The sequence below is a fragment of the Coenobita brevimanus genome, chromosome 50 (genome assembly GCF_032717465.1).
Source record: "Coenobita brevimanus isolate Jiangsu-jjx chromosome 50, ASM3271746v2, whole genome shotgun sequence".
In the NCBI taxonomy this organism is placed as follows: domain Eukaryota; kingdom Metazoa; phylum Arthropoda; class Malacostraca; order Decapoda; family Coenobitidae; genus Coenobita; species Coenobita brevimanus.
In genome coordinates, this window is record NC_137003.1 from 55,818,343 (window position 1) to 55,840,333 (window position 21,991).

The 21,991-nt window shown below is 39.9% G+C and overlaps 2 protein-coding genes across 2 annotated transcripts in view; one reads left to right on the forward strand and one right to left on the reverse strand.

Moving 5' to 3' along the window:
* Nucleotides 1–5,479: 5,479 nt before the first annotated feature.
* Nucleotides 5,480–10,420, reverse strand: LOC145399847 (microtubule-associated protein 1 light chain 3 alpha-like). The gene is made up of 4 exons (XM_080272425.1): nucleotides 10,249–10,420; nucleotides 8,681–8,843; nucleotides 7,959–8,046; nucleotides 5,480–6,810 (listed from the first exon to the last, which is right to left on the reverse strand). Exons 1-4 carry the CDS (start codon nucleotides 10,289–10,291, stop codon nucleotides 6,739–6,741), a joined length of 366 nt encoding a protein of 121 aa, XP_080128551.1. The 5' UTR covers nucleotides 10,292–10,420; the 3' UTR covers nucleotides 5,480–6,738.
* Nucleotides 10,421–11,586: 1,166 nt separating this feature from the next.
* LOC145399848 (uncharacterized) overlaps nucleotides 11,587–21,991 on the forward strand; it is a 200,058-nt gene continuing 189,653 nt past the window's right edge. The window contains exon 1 of the mRNA XM_080272426.1: nucleotides 11,587–11,861. The gene's annotated coding sequence lies outside the window, so the exon portion shown is untranslated. The remainder of the gene's footprint in view (nucleotides 11,862–21,991) is intronic.

The window sequence follows — 21,991 nt, forward strand, 5'->3', positions numbered from 1 at the left end:
TCATGCATACAAAATATACACCATTTTTTTATCCCCTTCAATCCAGTGACTTAATTCTTGCTATCTACAGGCAGTTTTATTTGGATCAGGAGAGGCATTTCAAGCTGTGACCTGAAGCAGCTATTATCGACCTTAGCTGATCCATTCACCACTATCATTACATAAAACTGCCTGATGATAACCTTATCATTATCATCATCATCATCCAGACCTCCTCTCCCACCCTAGGGCAGAGTGAGGAGTAGCAACATCCAGACAGCCCAAATTTGCCCAATCCAACGGGCCACACTTCCATTTGCTAATCATTCAAGCCCCCAGAATCCTGGCTTTATCGGATACGCCAAAAACATTAACCACGTTCTGTAGCTTCATGTAAACATATCCGATAGAGTCAGTCCGGACGCTGTCATGATAAAAGGGGTGCCAAATCCCTGATTATGTGCTTCTTCTCACAACATTCATCCAGCCAGCTCGATTTCTTATCAGTTCCCAAGCCTCACCGACTTCCATACCTCTCTTCCTCACACACTCATCCACCATATCCCTACACCTTCTCCTTGGCCTACCTCGCCTCCTCCCTCCTTCAAATTCGCTCAGATATACTGTACCTTTTTCACCACTCTGTTATCCATTCTTTCCACATGACCATACCATCTCTGGACACTCTTCGATTCTGGTGTCCACAGACTTCCTCACTCCACATCTTTCATGAATTACATTAGTTTGTATTCTATCCACTCTGTACTCCACATACATTCCTCAGCAGTCCCATCTGCACTGCTCTCACTCGACCCTTCATTTTCATGCCACACCATAGTCTCACATACATATGTTAAAATTAGCACTAACACTCCTTCATGTAAGCTTCGTGCAGCTGCAACATTTAGTCTCTGTTTCTTATCAGGGCCTTCATAGCACCAGCTACTTTCCTTCCTTGTGTCACTCTTCCATATCTTTTGCACATTTTCCTCTCTTTTCTGCCACTGTACCCAAGTATTTGAATTCTCTCACCAATTCCAGTCTCTCTCCATTCACTGTAACATCACACTGGGAGTCAACTGATTAAAATGAAAAATATGCCACAAGAGTGAAGGGTTTAATACATAAGAACATTCACACGGGAGCTAAAGTGAGTAATCTAGATCCTCATAACTTAAGTAACAGAATATATGGTACCCACACAAAAGCAGATTATAAAAAAAATGGTAAATCATGGTGCAATAATTTCGATATGCATCCCAGTAATGAGATGGTGTTTAGCTTAATGTGTTCATTAAAATTAAGTTCATTAACCTCATTCATTGCAATGACAACTTTATTCTTGCTAACATTAGATTTTATTTAGCTTTGGAGTGACTGCTTAGCATTCAGCAGGAACAAGTTTGTCCATTCTAAAAGCACGTGCGTTCTTTTTTAACAGTCTCTGATGAGGCTGAGATGAGAGAAAGGCTGCTCACTGTAACAGGGTGAGAAACTAGATCACCAGGTACAGATGTTAGTAATCTCTCACAAGCTAAATAAAATCATCTGGTGGTAGCAAAAATAAAATACAGGTATAACCATCTTCTATTTTATCAAAGTAAAGATGTTCAGGGAAGCTGTATTACAATGCTGCCTAGTTGCAGTTCCCATAATGAAAGAACACAAATCACCATCACCACCCAAAACTCAACTGGTAATGGTAACATCTTGTACAAGCGCTACTTCCTCAGGTGACTCGTGAAACCCTGTATCACCTATATCATAGTCTGTTTATCATTCAGTACCAGTTACTATGCTACTGACATTTCCACAAGTACAATACTGTACTATAACCAAATGACATATAAAACCCAACATCAGCTCTGTATTGCGACTACTGTACATGACAAGAATACAGTGGGAAAAAGTGCCATAATTCCAAAAGAGTTATGCCTCTGTCATTCTCAAAAGTTTCGGGCAACTAGTTCTTTGTTATCAGAGACTGTGTTAACAAGTATCTGATTTAACAATATTTCTCACACATTACCTATTCTTGTTTTCTTCCACATCAGAGGCCACACATAGCCAAACAGTTTCCTTGTTATTTTGTGTGCGAGATGGGAAAATGCAAAACATTAATAAGTGACCCTTAACCTCCCTTAAAAAAAAATAAATTTCTTTATTCCACATCATCATATCGTATCGCATCATTTATAAAGACATCAAACATTGTCTGATAGGTAATCTAACTGATACCTAAACCTTTGTACCCCAATATCCAATGTGTTACTCATACTTGCTTAGAAAAATTTGTCATTTGAAAATTACAAGTCATTCTATCCTCTTACGGTGGTATTATTTGTAGTCTCTGTCCTTATATGAACAGTTAAGACCATGCAACTTAAACCAGCAGCAGAGACTAAAACAGCTACATACTCTTAGAACACTCTACACTTTAACTATAAAAACAATAGCCCTGTAGATATTAATAATATAGCAAACTCAATGGTAGTATATATAAAAACAGTAGCAAATACAAACAATAATGCAGTGAAATCAAAGACAGGTGAAGGAAATACTAAGTGCACACAGTATTATGGTAAAAAAATAAAATAAAATAAAATAACAATGAAATCAAACACTTAGCCAGGTATACAAGATTATATAAAGCTACAATGTAATTAATACAATCAACTGCCAGTGATGAAGAAGGAAAAACTGGGATGATGATGAAGTTGGGGAGGGTGTGCAGAACTGGATACCAAACCTAAGCAGCAGTGATGAGTGAATAAAGTAACATTAAGTGTATGGGTTTTGCAGTGAACTAATGTACGTAAGTGCAGTAGCAGTGTGAGGGGGAGGACAGGAAAGAGATATGGAGGGAGAGAAAGAAGGGAGAGTTATGGTTCAAGAGAACAGACAGGAGAGGAGAGAGATATGGAGGGAGAGGAAGTGAGAGGGAAGAGAGACGGGTACAATGAACGAACAAGCCAGATGGCATGTGGGAGCATTGAATCGGGTGGTAGTGGTGGTGGGATGTGGGGGTGGCGTGTGGCATAACAATGACCTGTGTTGCAGCACTTGGCATTCACACCATGCCAGGGTCAAGGGAAGGCTAGGGGTGGGAGGGGGATGAAGTGTAGCAGAATAGCCAAGTGCTGGATATTGCAAAACAGTGCAACTACAAGATGAGCATTGCAGCTGGCAGATTTTCTAATGATCAGTGAATATAGCATAGCTGAGAAGTGTATGTATGAATGTAACAGTGTATGTATGTATGCATGTACTGTATTCATCATACAGATGAAGCTGTTTCATGTATACTTGCCATATTATACAAAGCCTGGTATATTAATAATTAGTATACTGAGATGACTGTACGTTTGAGATTATATATTAGTGTTACTTGAAATTAGCAGAGGAATTTCAGTCATTATAGTGTATCCCCAGTGTGAGTGAAGTATAATGACAAAGTAACGCAGATATTAATATTACCTGAACACAGCGGAAGTTATTATTTATCATATATGGCTGGTATGAAAACTATGCAGTGAAATGCTGGTTGTGTTATAGTACATAAGTTATTGTAGGTTATTTAGGTGACTGTATTTACATTTTTGTAGCTTAGTTATGTTAGTATATGCATTTTACGAAGAGCAGCTTTAAAAAGGCTCCAGCCTCCTTGCATGCGTCGGCCTTGGCCACCTAATGGTGGCTCTCCACGTTGCTCGATCTCTGGCAGCCTCCTTATTCAGTCCGTTATCCCTGAGGTCACATTCTGTGACCTCGTAATATTAATGAACACATGTGATATATGTTGGTCAAGTTACTGTATGTACATGTATGCTTGTTGTAATGTACATGTGTGATGTATGCTGCATACTGTATGTTATTGTAGGTTGGTTAGGTTACTATACATACATGTATGTTTAATAGTACCGGTAACCTATGCATATGATAAGAGCTGGTTATGGGTGAAGTATAATGAATCTACAGTGAAAGATAAATGCCCAAATTATGGTACACATGAGCATACTACAATATCAGTCTCCCCTCTTTATTACTGAACAAAGAAGGATCTCCACTCCTATCAAGAATTCACAGCTACAGTAATAATAATTCACAGGATTTAAACAATACAACATGGCTTCCCAGTCAATTAATGAACCCTGTAATAACAAACAACAACTACTCTTTGTTCTTCAGTGGAGTAACTAATATATATGAAGCATCCCCCCCCCCTCAAAAAAAATCTGTATTGCTCAACTGCCTAAAGAGAGTAGTGGCATAAGAAGCACGCTCTACATGATCTCTTGTACAGCATGTAATGGCGGAACTTTATAGCCGAGTAAAATCATAATGAACACAAAGCCATCAACACTGTCACAAGGTCATTAGGCTTAGCAGTTAGCCAGGCAAATGATGCTTCTTCTTAAAGGAATCCCCCATGATGAGGTTGGTCATGGTGCAGCTGATGTTTTATATGGACTGGAAGCTAAACCATGTGTCCAGTCCCGCTAAACAACTTGCTTTCTTTACATCTAGACGACGGGTTCGTTATCCTGATTTACTATGCCAACCCTTCACTCCAGTTAATGTACTTTTTCATTCTCTCTACCACCAGATGTATTGCATTCAACTTAAGACAGACCTGAAGGGGTTAATGAAGAATATATCTGACTCCTCCAGTTTGAAAAATCTCCCAAAAGGGAAAAATTGTCAGGAGGTGACAAGAACAAAATGATAAATCACGTCATCATATGTTGTACCAAATAAAAATATTACTTTACACCAGAAAACAATTTATTATGCTGGGTGGTAACCATATAACCAAATTATGGTGCCTGGTGGTTTAGTGGGTAATTAAAGGCTCTCCAATCAGATTGAGCCTGGGTAAGTTTATACCCAAGGGGTGGTTGGGGTTTATTCTTCACATAATGCCACTCAGGGATAAGTGGGGCTGGTCACTCTCATCTTAAATGTCAGGACCAACTTGCCTAGCCACAGACTCCTATGCTCCTCATGGGGCAACATAGGATTGGATGATGGACTGGTAACAAAATCCGGTTCAAATTCATCTCGCCTTATGCTTTTTTTTCCCTTTTCACCAGCATGGAAAAAACTGCATTAATTTTAACAATGGGCTTTCCAGTACTTATCTAAACAGCAAATTATGTGTTATCTTCATGCACTTCCTTCATGTACATCACAACGTACAATTGTACACATTCTCTTAACACTGCATCACACCATCATCATCATCATCCACCCGATGCATTTTCCCAAATTCCAAAAGAATCAGTAAATTCACAGTACAGGCCGCACTAGTAACTACAGACCAAATACCAGTAAGTGAACTCCCTTCCCACTGCATCACACCATCATCCCAACCGTTTTCCCAAACCCTAAAATAAACATTCTCTCCACAAATCATTCACTACTTGCTATGAATGCAGCATTAATAATCTCATGTTCCACTCTGCTTGTTTCATGGCTGGGGGGGGAGGGGGGGATTCATTTTCACAGGAATTGTGATCTCAAAACAGGCATACAGTTTTTACACACACAATTTTCTCCCCATCATCACCTGTTTGATGAGACCCCAGGTGTTACCTTCTGCAGTCTGAGTGCATTTTATATTTACTGTTGCTATGTCCAGACAATTTTATTCCCCTTAGGATACTTGAACTGGTAGGGTTAGATACATACAGCCTTCACTATATTGCACCTGTCCTAGCGTGGCAAAGATAAACTCCTTTCAGACTAAGTTGAGTCACCTTGGTGGATACATTTGGCTAGTAACCAAGAAGGGTCATTCTAAAGCCCATGGATTTTTAAGTAGGCAACTTAGTATTCAAACTGTATTCAGTGTGATGCCGTTCCACCAGTTTGAGACACTTGCTAATATAGGCCAAGTTAAAAGGAGTTATTAATACAATACCATTAATCTGTTAGAGGAATGGGGGATTAGTTCTCATATCAGAAGCTCCCAGAATTTTGCTAGGTACACAAAACTCCAGAAATCATCAGAAAATTATGCCAAAACCTCCAAAGCAAAATACTGATAAAATCTGATAACTTGAAAACTGCTGGATTCATACAGCACACATCAACTTGCATGACGATTGTAATGTCTCTAGATCAGATGTCAAGTGATAAACTGGCCACTTTAATGAGGATAAATATGAAAAATGTAGGCTATAGAGTAACCATTTCACTGCATGATGCCTTAGTTATATTCATGTTGCTGTCAGACATTTTTACTCAGATTTGGAAAGCCTGTGGTAGTGAATGGCTTACTGAAGACTACAATATTTCTGACCCTTCCAGTTTGAAAAGTCCCTCCAGAGTTGATAAAAACTGTCTTGGGATAGCAAAAATACTATCCATCCATCCATCATAATAATAATAAAATAAAAGTATCAAGGATGTAGTTGTGTGACATGAAGCATATGTAGACTGTTGTAGCTTGTACAGTGTATATATAGTGGTAGTAAATTCATACAGAAAAATGGTACAGTAGTTGCATAGCCTATTGCAGTTAAATGCAGTCATGGATTAGGCTGTTGTAGTATGATGTAGCTATTGTAGGAGTAGTAGTTGTGGGATGTAATAATTGTTGTGGCTGTAGATATAATTGCTGAGTATCAATGCAGAGAATTTGGTAACTGCATAACCTATTGTAATTAATATAGTGGTTCCTTAGCTTGATGATGGGAAGAATGGTAGTTCTGTAGTTCACTGATGGGTATGGTAATGGTGGTGTAGTATGGTGTATTATCCAAAGACCTCCTGTGATGCATACACCATATAGAGGAAGCCGTCCTCGTGGCGGTGGTGCTCATACACCTGTGGATAAATGGGCATGAATCAGGTATCATAAACATGGCTTATCCCACATTACTTTATTTTAGGTGTAGACTGTGGACTGAAATTAGGTTGTTGTAGTCCAGTGTATTTAAGGGATGAAGCAATGCACTAGCTAGGTCAGTATGACATGGGAATGTGGAAAAAATCTAGCAAAAGAAAACTCACTTGAGAGCTTAAAGTCAAAAGGAACACACAGGTTTACATTTACATATCACTAACCATCCAAGCTCTTGTAGGTCTTAGCACAGGGCAGTGGCATAGCATGGTCACAACCTTGACTCATTTTGGAGGGGGGGGGGGGGGATGTACTTAGGCCATATAAAACCCCTTTTCTAGTGATGAACTTTGCATATATCACAATCATATTCTCATGTTTCATTATCTCACGTTCATCTTAAATATTGTGGTTTATACTGTCAGTGGTAGAGTGTGCGTTTCATACAAGGGTGAACCAGGGTTCGTGCCCTGCCAGGGTAATAAACTTTGGGAGTGTTCACCCGGCCATGTACTGCATTGGTGGACACAAGGGGTGCTGTGGTTGAACCAGTGTCGCTTACTATGAAGTATGCTTGCACCCAGTCGGCTTGCACAGGCTGATTACACTTGGTTCTCAGACTACACACACATCCAAAGCTACTCCAACACTACAGTTACACTTACAAGCACTTCTCACCATACATACAATCTCTACCAGACAGCCTAAGCCACTTGGTAGAGATACATTGGCTGTATTGTCCTGATTTCGGTTGGGATAGGCCGGTCCTGCAGTGGATACTCAAACAGCTAATGATGATACTTTACAAAAAAAAAAAAAAAAAAACTCCAGCTGCTAGTACACATGACTGAATAAATTTGTTCCATGTTAGCCGGAACAGAGTTCTGTATATATACTGGAACTGTTCTGAGCCTGAGAGCATTAATGTTGCCTGACAGGGTTAATGGTACAAGTATCAACACACTCAGACTTCTGTGACTTACTCACAGCTGAATAAAACTGTGTGGTATTAAACAGAACAGAATACTAGAGTTTTCCCAGCCATAAGAAACTTTATGTATCATATACATAAACTTGTACAGAAGCAATGATAGGGATCCTCCTTAGTTTATGAAATTCCAAGACACCGTACCTGCGCCAGAGTGCTGGACACATTGGCCATGGAGCGTTGGTTGATCAACAGGAAGAATGCCTGGGTTGGGTGCAGCTGCAGTCGACGCCTACAAAAATAAGCTTAGGATTAACATTACACCATCTTGATACAGCATTTTACCAGTAGATGAAAGTTTTTCAGACCCCTTTTGCAACTTACATAAAAAATTAAAAGGGACACATATCAGTTACACAAACAAAACAAAGTTTTGAATCTGATATCATCATATCAACATAAAAATTATACAGAACACATTCTGACAACACTATGTTCACTAATGTGTAAGAGTTATGATGCTGAACACGGAAACAACTGATTTTTGTATGACGGGTTTGCAGAAGGGTAGCTTCAGCTTGCAGTACACTGGGTTCATGCCAAATTCAGTATACAAAGTACACCTTTGAATATATGATTTGCAATAATACTTCAAAACATCCTTCAAGCCATCAAACATGACAGATGGCACATGACTGTAGCATAATCATAACTCTTACAGCCTAAAGAGAACTATCTCCAGACAATTTTACTCAGCTTACTAGAGACTTTGAACTGGAGGAGTTTGATACAGTATAGATTCATTCAGTATTAGAGATCTTTCCTGGCCTAATATACTGTCTTTTCATTGACAGAAATTAAATACAAAACATCATGTACAAAATATTCTACCAATCTGTCTACATGTACTCAGCCTGCACCCAAACCTTATTATCTTGACCAATTCTCCCATGGTGACGTGATCGGGTACAAGGAACTTAGTCTTGTCAAGGATGGGTAGGTGTCGCTCCCCAGGGTAACGCTCAATAATCACTGGCACCTTGTTGGGATGTTGCTCTCGGATCTGCTCCACATCCTTCTGTCTCTGGGCTAACCAAACAGATTTGAAAATTAGGTGAATCTCATCATCATCATCACCACAAGCACCACCACATTTTACCGCCTAAGGAGAGGGTGAGGAAAAAAGAAATTCAACAGAGACCTTGTAGTAATCAACACCAGGTGGTCGGTCATTTCTGTCAATCTATCATGCCTGTCTGAGCAAATTATAGTTCATGAATTTTACAGAAGATTCATTTCTTTCCACATGTGTGCATATAACAACAGTACAGGCCTTACTATGAATATGCTTAGAAAATGTTTCACCTATCTACCTATCTATCTATTGCCAGATGCCATAATCCTGTAAGGGGTGGCCATTTGACTTTGAGTTATTTGTTTTACGGGGAGGGGCAGTAACCCTCCACCAACCCACTTGTTGACACGTAGGAAGCAAATATGGTTTGGTTATATGGTTACCACCTAGCACTGTAAATGGTTTCTTAGCTTACAGGAAACCATTTGGCTTGACACTCAATGTAAAGCCACCTGTAAAAGAATGAAAAGCAATACAAAGTGACAGGAAGGATTGGAAAAATTGGAAGAGAGGAGGGCTGGCACAGAAAAAGAATGATAAAGGCTAAGGAAGAAGTAGGCCGTACTACATCAAGTGAGTGGAAGATGACAAGAGGTCAGATCTTATGGATAAATTAGAAAAATACCTAGAGTAAGCATTATACAGTACACTACTTTATCTTTTGCACTTCTTTGTATCTTATCTTTCCATTTTGTTTCATGAGTGTGTTCTGATGCCTGACCAAGGCTGGTGGCTGGAGATAATGTGCATACTGAAGGCTGTAAAAAAATTATCACAGTCCTGTGGACACATTATCGAATGTTTTGCCTTAAATTATCGACAAACTATGATGCAAAGCAAGATATTACAACACTGCACAAGATACCATATAAACTTCTTCAGTCACGCGGGGAATATTTACAACTGGCTCCAACCATGAAAGAGTTAACAAGTCAAACAAAGAATAGTAGCTATGCTTAAACTTAGAGAAAAATGGGTAAAATGATAAGATTACGAATATATCTAAAATGAAGTCTGATAACCACAGTTTTGTTAAAAGAACACTGTATAACCTGCAGGGCATTTCAGCACAGGTATTTAATTATATAACCATTGTAATTACTCACTGTATGATCACCTGAGAACTAGACATATATGTCATGTGACACGTGCGGTACGAGCCCAGACCAAACAGACCCTCCATACAGTAGCTTCTGGGCATCTACAGCTCCAATACCTACAGTCCATACTAACGGCGGTTCTTGATCACGACCTGGGATAACGCTGACCAATTTTCAAAGGTCAAATCCCATGTTTACGACCCATGACGCAAAATGGTTGGTGGGACAAAGACGGGAGAGCCTTGTAATATTTACTCACCGAAATTCCTCCTCTCTCTGAAGGGTTTGACCTGGTTATTCATGTTTCAAGTTTTGCTTATGTGTTGAGAGGATAATCCAGTGGGAGGATAATGGCCAACAAATTCTTGTTGTTCCAGGAAATGATGCTGACTCTGGAGCGCTCTCTGCTGCGACTTAACTCAGCTGTTCCAATGTTTTGTTTACATCGAAGGCTGTTCCAATAACGAGGTAAGCGTGTTTTTATGAAAATGTAGCAGCAGCTGATCAGAAACATTGAATAGTGATAATTATTTGCATATATTTCTCATTCAGACATTGACAGAGTATTTATATAGTTAGAAAATCGCATTAAATAATTGAGCGAAGTTGTGCATGCTAATTATTTTTATTTGTAAATGGATTTTTTTTTGTCAAATTACACATTTTTAAGGAGTGTTATTTATCCAGTTATATTTCAAATCTTAAATCTATTTAAAAATGGCATAAATTATTGTTTAGTAGTTGCGCAGTAAAAACGGGGAGGAGAAAGGAACAGCTGCTGGGACAGCCCTGATTTTTGCCGTGAATACTCATTTACCTATATCTAGGTATGCATTTAGTGTTATATAATAAAGATAAACATAGCGCATTGCAAAGTAAGTCATGACAAACCCCATGTCATGTGTGGGCAAAGAAAACTCTAGTCACTGATGCTGAATATAGTATCGTCATTTAGGACTATCTCGACAGTATTCCGATCGGGAAAAATAAAATGTAGAATAACGTAACCAAATGCAATAAATCTAAATAATAATACCCTCAGTGCAAAATGGGGAGGTAAATACACCAGCCGCTGGGATAGGACGGAGCGCCGCCATTGGTTCTATTATTAAACAGGCCCGTGGTGAAGGCGCTCCCGGCCAATCAGCGCGTCCGTTACTCCCTGGCTGAGATCCTGTATTGGTGACTGATGGCCCACGATTTTGCAAATGATTGGAGATAAGGCTGTAGGGGAGCAAGTCGACCAGATTAAAAAATTCCGAACCCATACAGGGGACACCACAGTTCATCTAGCCTAAACTTAAAAATAAAAATGTCCGCCCTCCATCGATCCCTCCTTCATCCGATCGCGAAGTAACAAAGCCAACCCAGTCAATCACAAAGAATGCAAGCTTGAATGTCGGGGTTTGTGTGATGTTTTCCCGCCAGCTGGGAGTTTGACCCGGCGGACCAATGGCGAGGGTGGGGGTTGGTCACGTGGTCGGCGGGCGTGCGGCGTTGTCAGATGTCCGCCAGTGTGAGCGCTAGTGTCCCTCACCCTCGCGCTGCGGTTTGTTCTGTGTCTCGGTGTCCTTTATAAATTCTGTGAGACCAGGCCGTTCCTTAGTGGCGAATTCCCCAAAGGGACATGTGCGTGCAAAGTTGAATGTGAAGCGGTGGTGCCGGTGTTGGTTTGAGAAGTGAAGTGATAGTTGGGGAAAGGGAAAATATTTTAAGAGGAGTAATAATATACGATTTGGCTGCGTGTGCGGTGGGAAGGAATATACACACACACAAACACACACACACATACACACACACACACACACTCAGCCTTACTAAACCTTGGGATAACTTAACTATGGATTACATCTCGTCTCTCCACTGATTAAGGTAAGAAACGGATCGAATTACCCTCATTTGACCCTGGTTTCCCCTCATTTACCCTCGGATTTGGCAGTGTTTAGCGCGTTTGGTGGGCGAAAAGATGATGATGTGTGCGTGAGGTGGCATTAGTCTACCATGTGATTCATTTTGTTGGTTGGGACTCAATTGCACGCTAACTCAACCATTTCCCTCAGCTTCTCTCTTTAGCGGTGAATTTTCCGGCACTTTCACATCGTTATTCATTTATTTCTGAGCGTGTTTGGGTATTTAAATTTCCCTGTTGTTATGGTTTGTTTACGTTTGCATCGTTCTATTTGTACTTCCACTATACGTTGTGCGTTAGCCTGTCCTCTTTTATTTTTTCTCGTATTAATGTATTTTCGTTATTTTCCCCCTGATATTTTGGTTTGTTAACAATTTTGACGTGCGATTTTTCTGCCATTTATCTCGTCTTTATCATGCATCGTATTTATTTCGTTTAGCCAGCCCTCTGCCCTCTCCTTTATTCTGTTCGTATTTATTTTCATTAGTTTTCTTGTTATATTTTGTTTAGTGTACCTTCTTGACGTACGGTTCCTATTCCATTAGTCACTGTTAATCATAATGTTCATTTAGTTTAGTTTCCGGAATACATTATGCAGTTATTATGCGTTTGTATTAGTTTTACATTACTTTTGGCGTCTTTGCAAAATTCAGTTAATCTTCATCAACGGTAGCGTCTGTGCATCATAATTTCAAAGTTTGAATAAAGTATCTCCTTTAGTGTTCATTGTATTTACGTAATCGTAAATCAGTTATGATATATATGTAAGTAATGTTCTTTATTGTGGTCGGTTAATGAAATTGTTTTACCAAGCTCTGTGTAGTTTAATATCGCAATTATATGATTAACGTTGTGTAGTCACCTTGCTTTTTTTTTTTTTTTTTTTTTAATGTGTATATTTGTGGTGCTACTAGACGTTATTAGTTTTATAGTTACCGACACATCTATAATAAAACAGTTTCAGTTGAATGCCATTATTCGAGTATTGTATTTTGTTATTAATTTTAGTACTGTGATTATTTTTATAATCAGCTATCTTTCAATCGTAAATTTTTTTCTTTATCATGTATCATATTTTACTACCATAATGAAGTTTTATATGGTGTGGTTTATGTGTTTATATTGTTAGATCAGTAATGTTATTTTTTTATTGTTTGTATAGTTTTTATTGTGTTTATTGCTAATTTGGTTGTTTCATTCACCGTAACTTGGCGGAGGTTTTTCGTGTTTCACCATTGATTATTTAGTGGCAGGATAAGACAGTACAGTGGCTCTCCCCCCATCTCAGAGCACCATTGATTATGTAGTGGCAGGATAAGACAATACAATGGCTCTGCCCCCATCTCAGAGCACTTCTTTGTGACTAGCATCTAATGTTCATCTGCTGCAACTCGGTATTCAAGACTAATTTTATGCCGCGTTAAAGTGAAGAGAGTACAATACGTTGGGAATTACATATCCCTTTTTTTTGCAGTATTTTTTTATTGCAATTTATATTTTTGTTTAGTAAGTGGCATTTGAGGTTGTATTTTACACACTTTTAAGCGATTTATTCTACACGGTACATCTCAGTATCCTCTTGTGCGATCGATTTGACAGAGTAAGTCATATAAACGGTAGGCCTATGCAAGACAATGTAGAGGTGGCATGCAAAATTAATCGCTAAGAAGATGATAGGAAGCTCCTTGAGATACCGTTCGCGATGCAAAGTACGTCGGTATTCAGTTAAAACAAGGCAAAAGAATATACAAGGACTGTTAAGATGTAATATACAGACTGAATCGCCAAGGAAGAGGTGCTACGGAAGTCTTTTTTGCCACTTAGGTTAATACACGTCAATAGCCTTATGTTTAGCCTACTGGTGCGAAACAAGTTGATAGTGAAATTGATAAGGTGTGATGTGCAAAATAAATCGCCAAGGAATAGGTGTTGCGAACCCTCCTGTCATCTAGAATACAGCCTTATTTTCATTATGCCTTAGATTTTGCTATGCCTGACTGTTGTTAGCGGTGTCACATGCACAAAGTACCCCATGCACCAAGTTCCCTCATCTTTGGCCATATTACGTTAGATACATGATTTCCTTCGATAGATAGAGGGACAGTTCCTCCATTTATCGATCACGTACTTACACTTCTTTAACATGGTCTGAATTTGTCATCTGCCCATCTTCGAGGTTGAGCTGTAATAGATTAACTAGAATATGATAGTCATGAGGAAGTTGGAGGTGGGAAGTGTACAGTAGATGCTCTTAGGTTGCTTTTTGCTGCTACTACAACAACAACAACAACAACTACTGCTACTACTACTCTACTACCACTACTACTACTACTACTATTATGTGTATACGCGAATTTGCATATGACACCGGTACTACATTCTTGAGTTGCCATGGTAACAGTGAGATGAGATTTCCTTACAAACTCGTTGGGTCGTATTCTCATTGGCGTTGGTCTTTACACCTGTCCCTCACTAATTAAGCCCTTCAGTATCGTGATATTTCTCGGTCTGTTCTTGCTGCTACCCGTACTACTACTACTATTATTATTATTATTATTATTATTACTATTATTATTATTATTATTATTATTAGAGTATAGGAGCTCTCATGCAGAGATCTTAATGAAGGCTGTATCTGTAACTCCTTCTTGTCGAGAAGTCTCACCAAACATTTAAGAATATCGTCGATGACAGAAAATATATAAATTGAGGAATGTCTGTGATGAAAGAATAAATTTACCTCTTAGTCATGGTGTGGCATTCCAGCACGATTAGGAAGCTTACTAACACCTCTTCCTTAGCGGTTTATTTCTGACTCTGCTCCTTTATTATATTGTTTATTATTCATGCATTTTGTGTCAGTGTTAAAACGATATAAGAAGCAAAAAACAGGATATTAATAGGTAGTTTGGAAAATAAATAGTTAAGATGGAGGTGTTAGGGACCTTCCTGAGCCGACAAGAATACGTCCATAGTGCTTTAATATATGGTACTGATGCAACGTACTGTATGTCGATATTTGTAAAGGAATATAACGACGTAAGCTCGCATCAGTAGTACCGTATAGGCCTATGTTAGGGCACCAAACGGTAAGAAGCAAATTTACCTTGTTATTTGTGTAGTACGATATACAGTATATATTACATACCTTACATGAATATGGAAGTTTGATGCAGAGTGGACTAAATCGCGTAAGAAAAGTGTTACGGATTCTCGTAGTAACAGTGATCCCGTGTGTTATGCATGTTTCCATGTTGTGTGTGGGTGTGTGTGGGTGTTACAGTTGTAATGATGGTAAGTACTCGTATTGTTCTCAGGTAAGGAGGCCCGCAAGCACCTCTTCCTTAACGATTTATTTTCCAAACTACACATTAATATCCGGTTTTTTGCTTATCTTAATATCGACATAGACTGCATGAGAAACACCCAAGAATACAGTAACGGAGGAAAATCAGCAATAAATCGGGAGTGAAAAGGTGTTAGCAAGCTTCCTGACCGCACCAGAATACCGCCCTAAGCCTCGTAAGAACACTGACAAAATAATTAATTATGGCATGCCTGGAAAATATGTACCGTTACTTTCCCCACCCCTACGCATTCGTATTTACCATCATATGCCTAGATAATAATGTACCGTTATTCCCTCACCCCTACACATTCGTATTTACCACAACTCGTTAGCGACTCAGCCATAACGGGGGTGGTGGTGGGTGTGATCATTTTAATCATCAACGTCAATAATAACAAGCAGGGATTACGGTACGAATGTTTGTTTACTTGACGTGTGTGACTGGACCCGGTAAATTTGTCACGGCTAGTTGGGGTACTGAGTTGTTGTCATGGTGATTTGAGGGGAGAGGGGGATTTAACCCTTCAGCTCGAGTGTTTTATTATAATTATGATGCCATTAAAGGGGGCGTATGGGACCATTTCAGCACGAGTACCGCTGTGTTAATTTTGCTAACTACCGGGCACTTTGGTTAACTTGTTTTTGAAGGAATATCTCTAAAGTTGGTAAGCCACATCCATTGACCTTTCCGATACAGTTACCTTATACTCCAATAATTTTGCTTATAATTACAATCGTTGTTGGAAGATTGGTGTGTGTGTGTGTGTGTGTGTGTGTGTGTGTGTGTGTGTGTGTGTGTGTGTGTGGTTTATCCAGACCTAGCCTATATACCGGCTTGCCCTTTTGCTACTACCAAGTGATAATATGAACCTTTGAGAGCCCCTAGTAGTGAAGGGGTTATTCGAGGTGTTAGCTATGTAGTAATAGTAGTTGTTCTTGGTGTTGTCCCAGGGTCATATGAACGTAAACCCAGTGGAGTGCAGGCAGACCGTGACCTCTTTCAGCCCTCATACACCTTTCGGGAGATCGAGAGGGAGTTTAGGAAGTTTGTATGACCACCCAGTTATTGGTGCCACCTCGTGAAGGCATCCATCACCCCATCCTCGTAGCGAAGGGGTTTAGGTGGTCAATATAGCTTGCAATTTATCGTAATCGAGGTCTCGTGCCTGTTAACAGTTTGTACGGCCATTGTAGTGATTACGTAATAACAAGTCCCATAATACGATATCGACGTAACAACCAGTGTAATGCTTTGATACGTTTAATGTATGGGGGGACCTGCCTTATATATGTGTGTGTTTATGTATATTTATGTGTGTGGATGCATGTATGTATGTGCGGGTATGATGTGTATGCATGTATGTGTGTATGTATCTACTGTATGTATGTGTTCCGTTTTGTGGGATGCTGATGTCACCATGATCTTTTGAATGGTAATTTGTATTATTTAGCTCTTCATTACGATGACATACATTATCTTTGCTATCTCAAGGTGATTACAATCATGTCAGGAGAGACTTCGAAGGAGAGGGGTAAGATATGGCTGTTATTAACCCCTTCAGTTCGAGGGATACGATAAATTAATCCTTTGGCTGATTATTTGTAATTTTTATTCTTGATATTTCCAGACTCCTTCATTCTAAGTTAACATGTACAAAAGGCACTGATGGAGAGAGAGAGAGAGAGAGAGACGAAAAGCCTCAGGATAGAAGGTGTTAATTTTCTTGCAATATAGTTTTTAAAATTGTCATGCCTTTAGAACGTGTCACTGATCCCTACGTTAGCTTCAGCCCGCTCTTCGTCATATCGCGTAATTTGGGTCGTGATAACAGTGCGCGTATTACCAGTATAAATGACGTAATGATAGAACAATGTGTCAAATTACAATATCGCTTACATCCGGCAAGAACACCCAACCAGTAGATTTAGTCGTTACATTTTGAATTTAGTGCTGTTGGAGTTTTAAAGTAATTCGTTTACCCGCTGCTCTACTGATTTTATGACCGCATGATTTTGGAGTGGAAGACTAACTAGGAGAGTGTGTGAGTGAGGTGGATAGGGGGCCTGAAATTACCGGTATCGTCTCTCCTTGTAGAATGCCGAGTTGTAACAGTAGATTAACACTGGAATATAATGTTAGTCAGGAAGAAGTGCTATGGAAGGATGTTGAGCCGTAGTAGTGCCTTGTTAGCTACCGGGTATCGTGTCATTGATCTATGTGAAATAAGCTGCAGAAGGACGAAAAGTTTGGGCCAAGTTAGAGTAAAAATGCTATAGTAATATTGAGTGATTTGAGAGTACCAGTGGCTTCTTTTTTAGTTTATTCTTGCTCTCGTGGTCTAGTGGGTCCAGGTGCATCATTGGGGGCCATAAAGGTTTACATGCATGAGGTGGTTAAGGTCTCATGCTCACATAATGCCGCTCAGGGGCGAGTAAGGCTGGTCATACTCGCCGTAAATGTTGGAACTGAGTAGCCTAGGCTCTGAACCCAACTCTCCTGATAGGTCTTCTCGTTAAGGAAGCTGCCAAACACTTCCTCCTTACCGATTTATTTTTAGATACGGCTGGCTAGTATAGTTTTGTACGTAATTTATGCAGGACGACAAGACGTAATAAGCAAAATAAATCGGTTACGAAGAGGTGTTAGGGAGCCTTCTTACCGGACTAGGCTGGTCGTGATTGCGTGAAATTCGAGGAGTGTTTGGGAGTGTCTCCTTGGTTACTAGTCAAACTTACCCTCCAATCTGACTTAACTGAGCTGAAGGGGGTCACGGATCTAATGACGTGTAAAAGAAAAAAAAAAATGGAGGTGGATAAGATTTGGACAACACGAGGAAATACAAAGTGCGTCCTCGGTGTGAAGGGGTATCACAGGTGTGTTGTAGGAACCGGTAATTGAAGGTAACCGGTTGTGTTGCTTTGGTTTTCTATTACCGGTTGATTTGATTGGTTATGGGTTGGTGTCACTAGAAGCCTGTATACTCTCTCTCTCTCTCTCTCTCTCTCTCTCTCTCTCTCTCTTTTACTGGGCCTGATATGAGTATTGCCTCCTCTTCAATGCCGACGTGTACCTGTAACAATAGATCAACACTATAGAGTATGAGGCTAGTCACGAAGAAGTGCAATGGAAGGGATGGATTACCGTAGTGTTTTTATATATATATATATTTTTGCCGCTGAGCAATATGGTAATAACCTTCAAAAGGACGAAAATCTGGGCCAAGTTAAGGTGAAAAGACTACAGGTGATTTTCGTCCTTTTGCAGTATTTGTTTGTTTGTTTGTTTGTTTTTTAGCCTGTCTTAGTGAGGTAATAAAATCCTACCATGGCTGCATCCTTTCCATAGCACTTCTTCGTGACTAGCACCATGTTCCTTAATACCTAGTTACAAGTCAGCAACTAAGGTGTGATGTCATATTTACGCCAAGTTAAATTGAATGGAGTATAGTAGTTAATGAAGCAGCGATATAATGACACGTATTATTAACCTTAAAATATGTAGCTAATGACTATAATTAGGACTGGCATTTTAGTGATGTAATTAGGTTACGACCCGAGTTAAATGAGCAGCTTGAAATGCATACCTGTTAAGTAACCTCGATGCGTTAACGACCGTGAGGTGATTAGCCAGTACCGGTATCATAGTGAACTGGCTGATTATCCCCTTCATTACCAGGGCAGCTTGTATTATTATTATTATTATTATTATTATTATTATTATTATTATTACCGGTGAAGGTTTATATCCAAGGCGTGGTTGGGGTTGATTGCTCATGTAGGCTAAAGCCACTCAGGGATGAGTGAGGCTGGTCACGCTCATCTTAAATGTCGGGACCAGCTGCCTAGCCCCGGGCTCCTACGTTCCTCATGGGGCAATGTAGGATTGGATGATGGATGGATGGATTATTATTATTATTGTTGTTGCTGTTATTATTATTATTGTTATTATTACTATTATTATTACTATTATTTTTGTTGCTATTAGTAGTAGTAGTACCGGTAGTAGTAGTAGTAGTAGTATTTTGCTGCATCCAAGTGATTTAATTCAGCTTTTGTTCATCATCATCTCGCCTCTTTCTCACCCACAGGTACCCTTAGGCAAACAAAATGGTCTGTTGTTAGCAAGAATAGACTTAGAAATCATCCAGTTAATGACTGGGTTAATGAGCTGGCAGTTAGGATGCGACCCGAATCAAATGAGCTTCTTGATATGCATACCTGTTAATTAACCACGATGTGCAAAGGACCATAGAGTAATTACTGTACCTGGCCAATGTCCCTTTATTAGCAGGTGATTAAAGGTGGGAACAGATGATTTGAGCCTTTCACAGCTATGTAGAGTTAGATGCAGGTAAAGCCCTTTCACCTCTACCTGGGTGCTGATTAGGGATGCCTTCACGTGATGACACACATATACGTCCCACAACTCCCTTCCTATCTCCCGAAAGGAGAAGGATGGACTGTAGGAAAAGGGCAGCTTCAGCCTTCAGTACACTTCTTACGGGATTAAGTCGTCTGAACATAGATAGACAGATACAATAGATAGGTAGAGTACATTTACGGCTGCAGCTACTAGCTACCGGTACCTCAAGGCTTATGCTACATGGCCTAGTCTAGGTCTGTTTTGATCCTTTTGATTTTGTACTGCCTTTTGGTTGACTCTGAATATCGTCCTTTTGCAGCTTATTTACAAGCAGCACTTCCTCGTGTGTGTGTGTGTTTGTGTGTGTGTGTGTGTGTGTGTGTGTGTGTGTGTGTGTGTGTGTGTGTGTGGTAGAGAGAATGATTAATGCACCGATGATGACAGCGAACCGTTACTCTTGTTCAACCTGTCAGCAAGTACCAGACGATCACGTCAAATATTCGCTAATTTCGTTATTCCCGTTATATTCGTTATTTATCGTTAATGTCGTTATTGTTCGTTATTTATTTATTTGTTGGTTTTTATTGACGTGTGTGTGTATGAGTGAGAGGGGGGTAGTATGAAAGGGGAAAGACAATGTTGCAAGATTGAATTGAGAGAGAGAGAGAGAGAGAGAGAGAGTCAAGCAAGTCCCAGGGGTTGAGAGAGGGGTCACAGAGAGAGTAGTACCCTGGCGAGGTCACACAAGACAACACGCCACAGGTCAACAGGGGTCACGGGGAAGAGGGTAGGTCATGTCACGAACCGCAGCCAGATTTTTGTCCGATCCTGATGGGAATGTGTGGATGAAGGTTCGAGGGGTGGCTGTTTATATATTTATCTGTGCGTCTATCTATATAATCCTACCTCCCGTTATCTCGCTGTCAGCTTCTCAGTCGTGCATCCTTACCCTCCCCATCTCTCTCTCTCTCTCCCTCTCTCTCTCTCTCTCATCATTTGTCTCGTGTGATTGATGATGGAGGCTTTGTATGTTTTCTCCAATGCTCGTATGTGCTTAACCTGGGAATTATTTTTTCTTTTTCATTTGTATTTTGAGTGATGGATGGTGTGTGTTTTTGAGTACTTTTGGAATTTAATTGATTTTTAAAATATATAATAGCACTTTTGTTAATTGATTTTGATTGATGGGTAATTTTTTTTTTGGGGGGGGGAATGATGGGAGGTAAGGATATTATTTTTTTCCTTGTTTTATGTATGTTATTTTTGTACAAATTTTCGTTGCTAGTGGCTTTTTTTTTATTTGACGTGGCGGTTATGATTGGTATACGGATTTTGAGTTTCTCTTTATTATTCATAGGGTACATTTTGAAGACTGGGTTTAGAAAAATGGTAGTTTGGGTTTACTTGCATTATTTATCGTTATTGATTATTTATTCATTTATTTTGTTGCCATCCCGCTGTGGTGCTGGGGGAGGGGGGACGCCTACACTTGGTGGCACTGTTGCCCTATCTATCTATCTATCTATCTATATCGGTACCGGTATCTCTGCACCTTCACTACTCGGTTATACAAACGTCCCTCATGTAGGCTACTTGACTAAACCCCCGAAAAAAGGATGATGAACTGCTTAAGACAGCTCAGGCCTGCAGTCCACCGGGTTAACGTTTCTGATAAGCTGGGGGTCACATCAGCCTTCATATTTACTGGGTTATTCTAAAGGTTTATCTGCTTGCTTAGGCTGTGTGGTTATAATATTGTGTGTGTGTGTGTGTGTGTGTGTGTGTGTGTGTGTGTGTGTGTGTGTGTGTGTGTGTGTGTGTGTGTGCGCGCCCTCACTCATGGATGGGTAGTTGTATGTGCTCGTGTGTGTAATGTGTAAATTGTAAGTTGTGTACGTTTTACTGTATGTTATGGTGATTTGTGGTCTGTACGTTATTGTAGTGTGTGTGTGTGTGTGTGTGTGTGTGTGTGTGTGTGTGTGTGTGTGTGTTAGCCTACATATAATCACAGGTCGTTGTACCGGATGTTACGTGTGTAGGTTATCTTGTGTGTGTAAGCTGTTTATTCGTTGTTGCTATGTTGTGTGTGTGTGTGTGTGCGTGCGCGCGCGCCCAGATCCTATATACGTGTAACTCATCGTGTCCTGAGAGAGAGAGAGAGAGAGAGAGAGAGAGAGAGAGACGGTGGGGGGGGGTGAATGGTAACACTAACAGCGCCCCGGGAGCCTCATGGGGGGGTCGCTAATTTCATCTCCCCCCCCCTCTCTGTCGCCCCCACGTGGGTAACATTCTCTATTTATTCACTGATTATTTCCTTATTTATTTATTATTATTATTATTATTATTATTATTATTATTCCACGTACGTATCCTCTCATTCC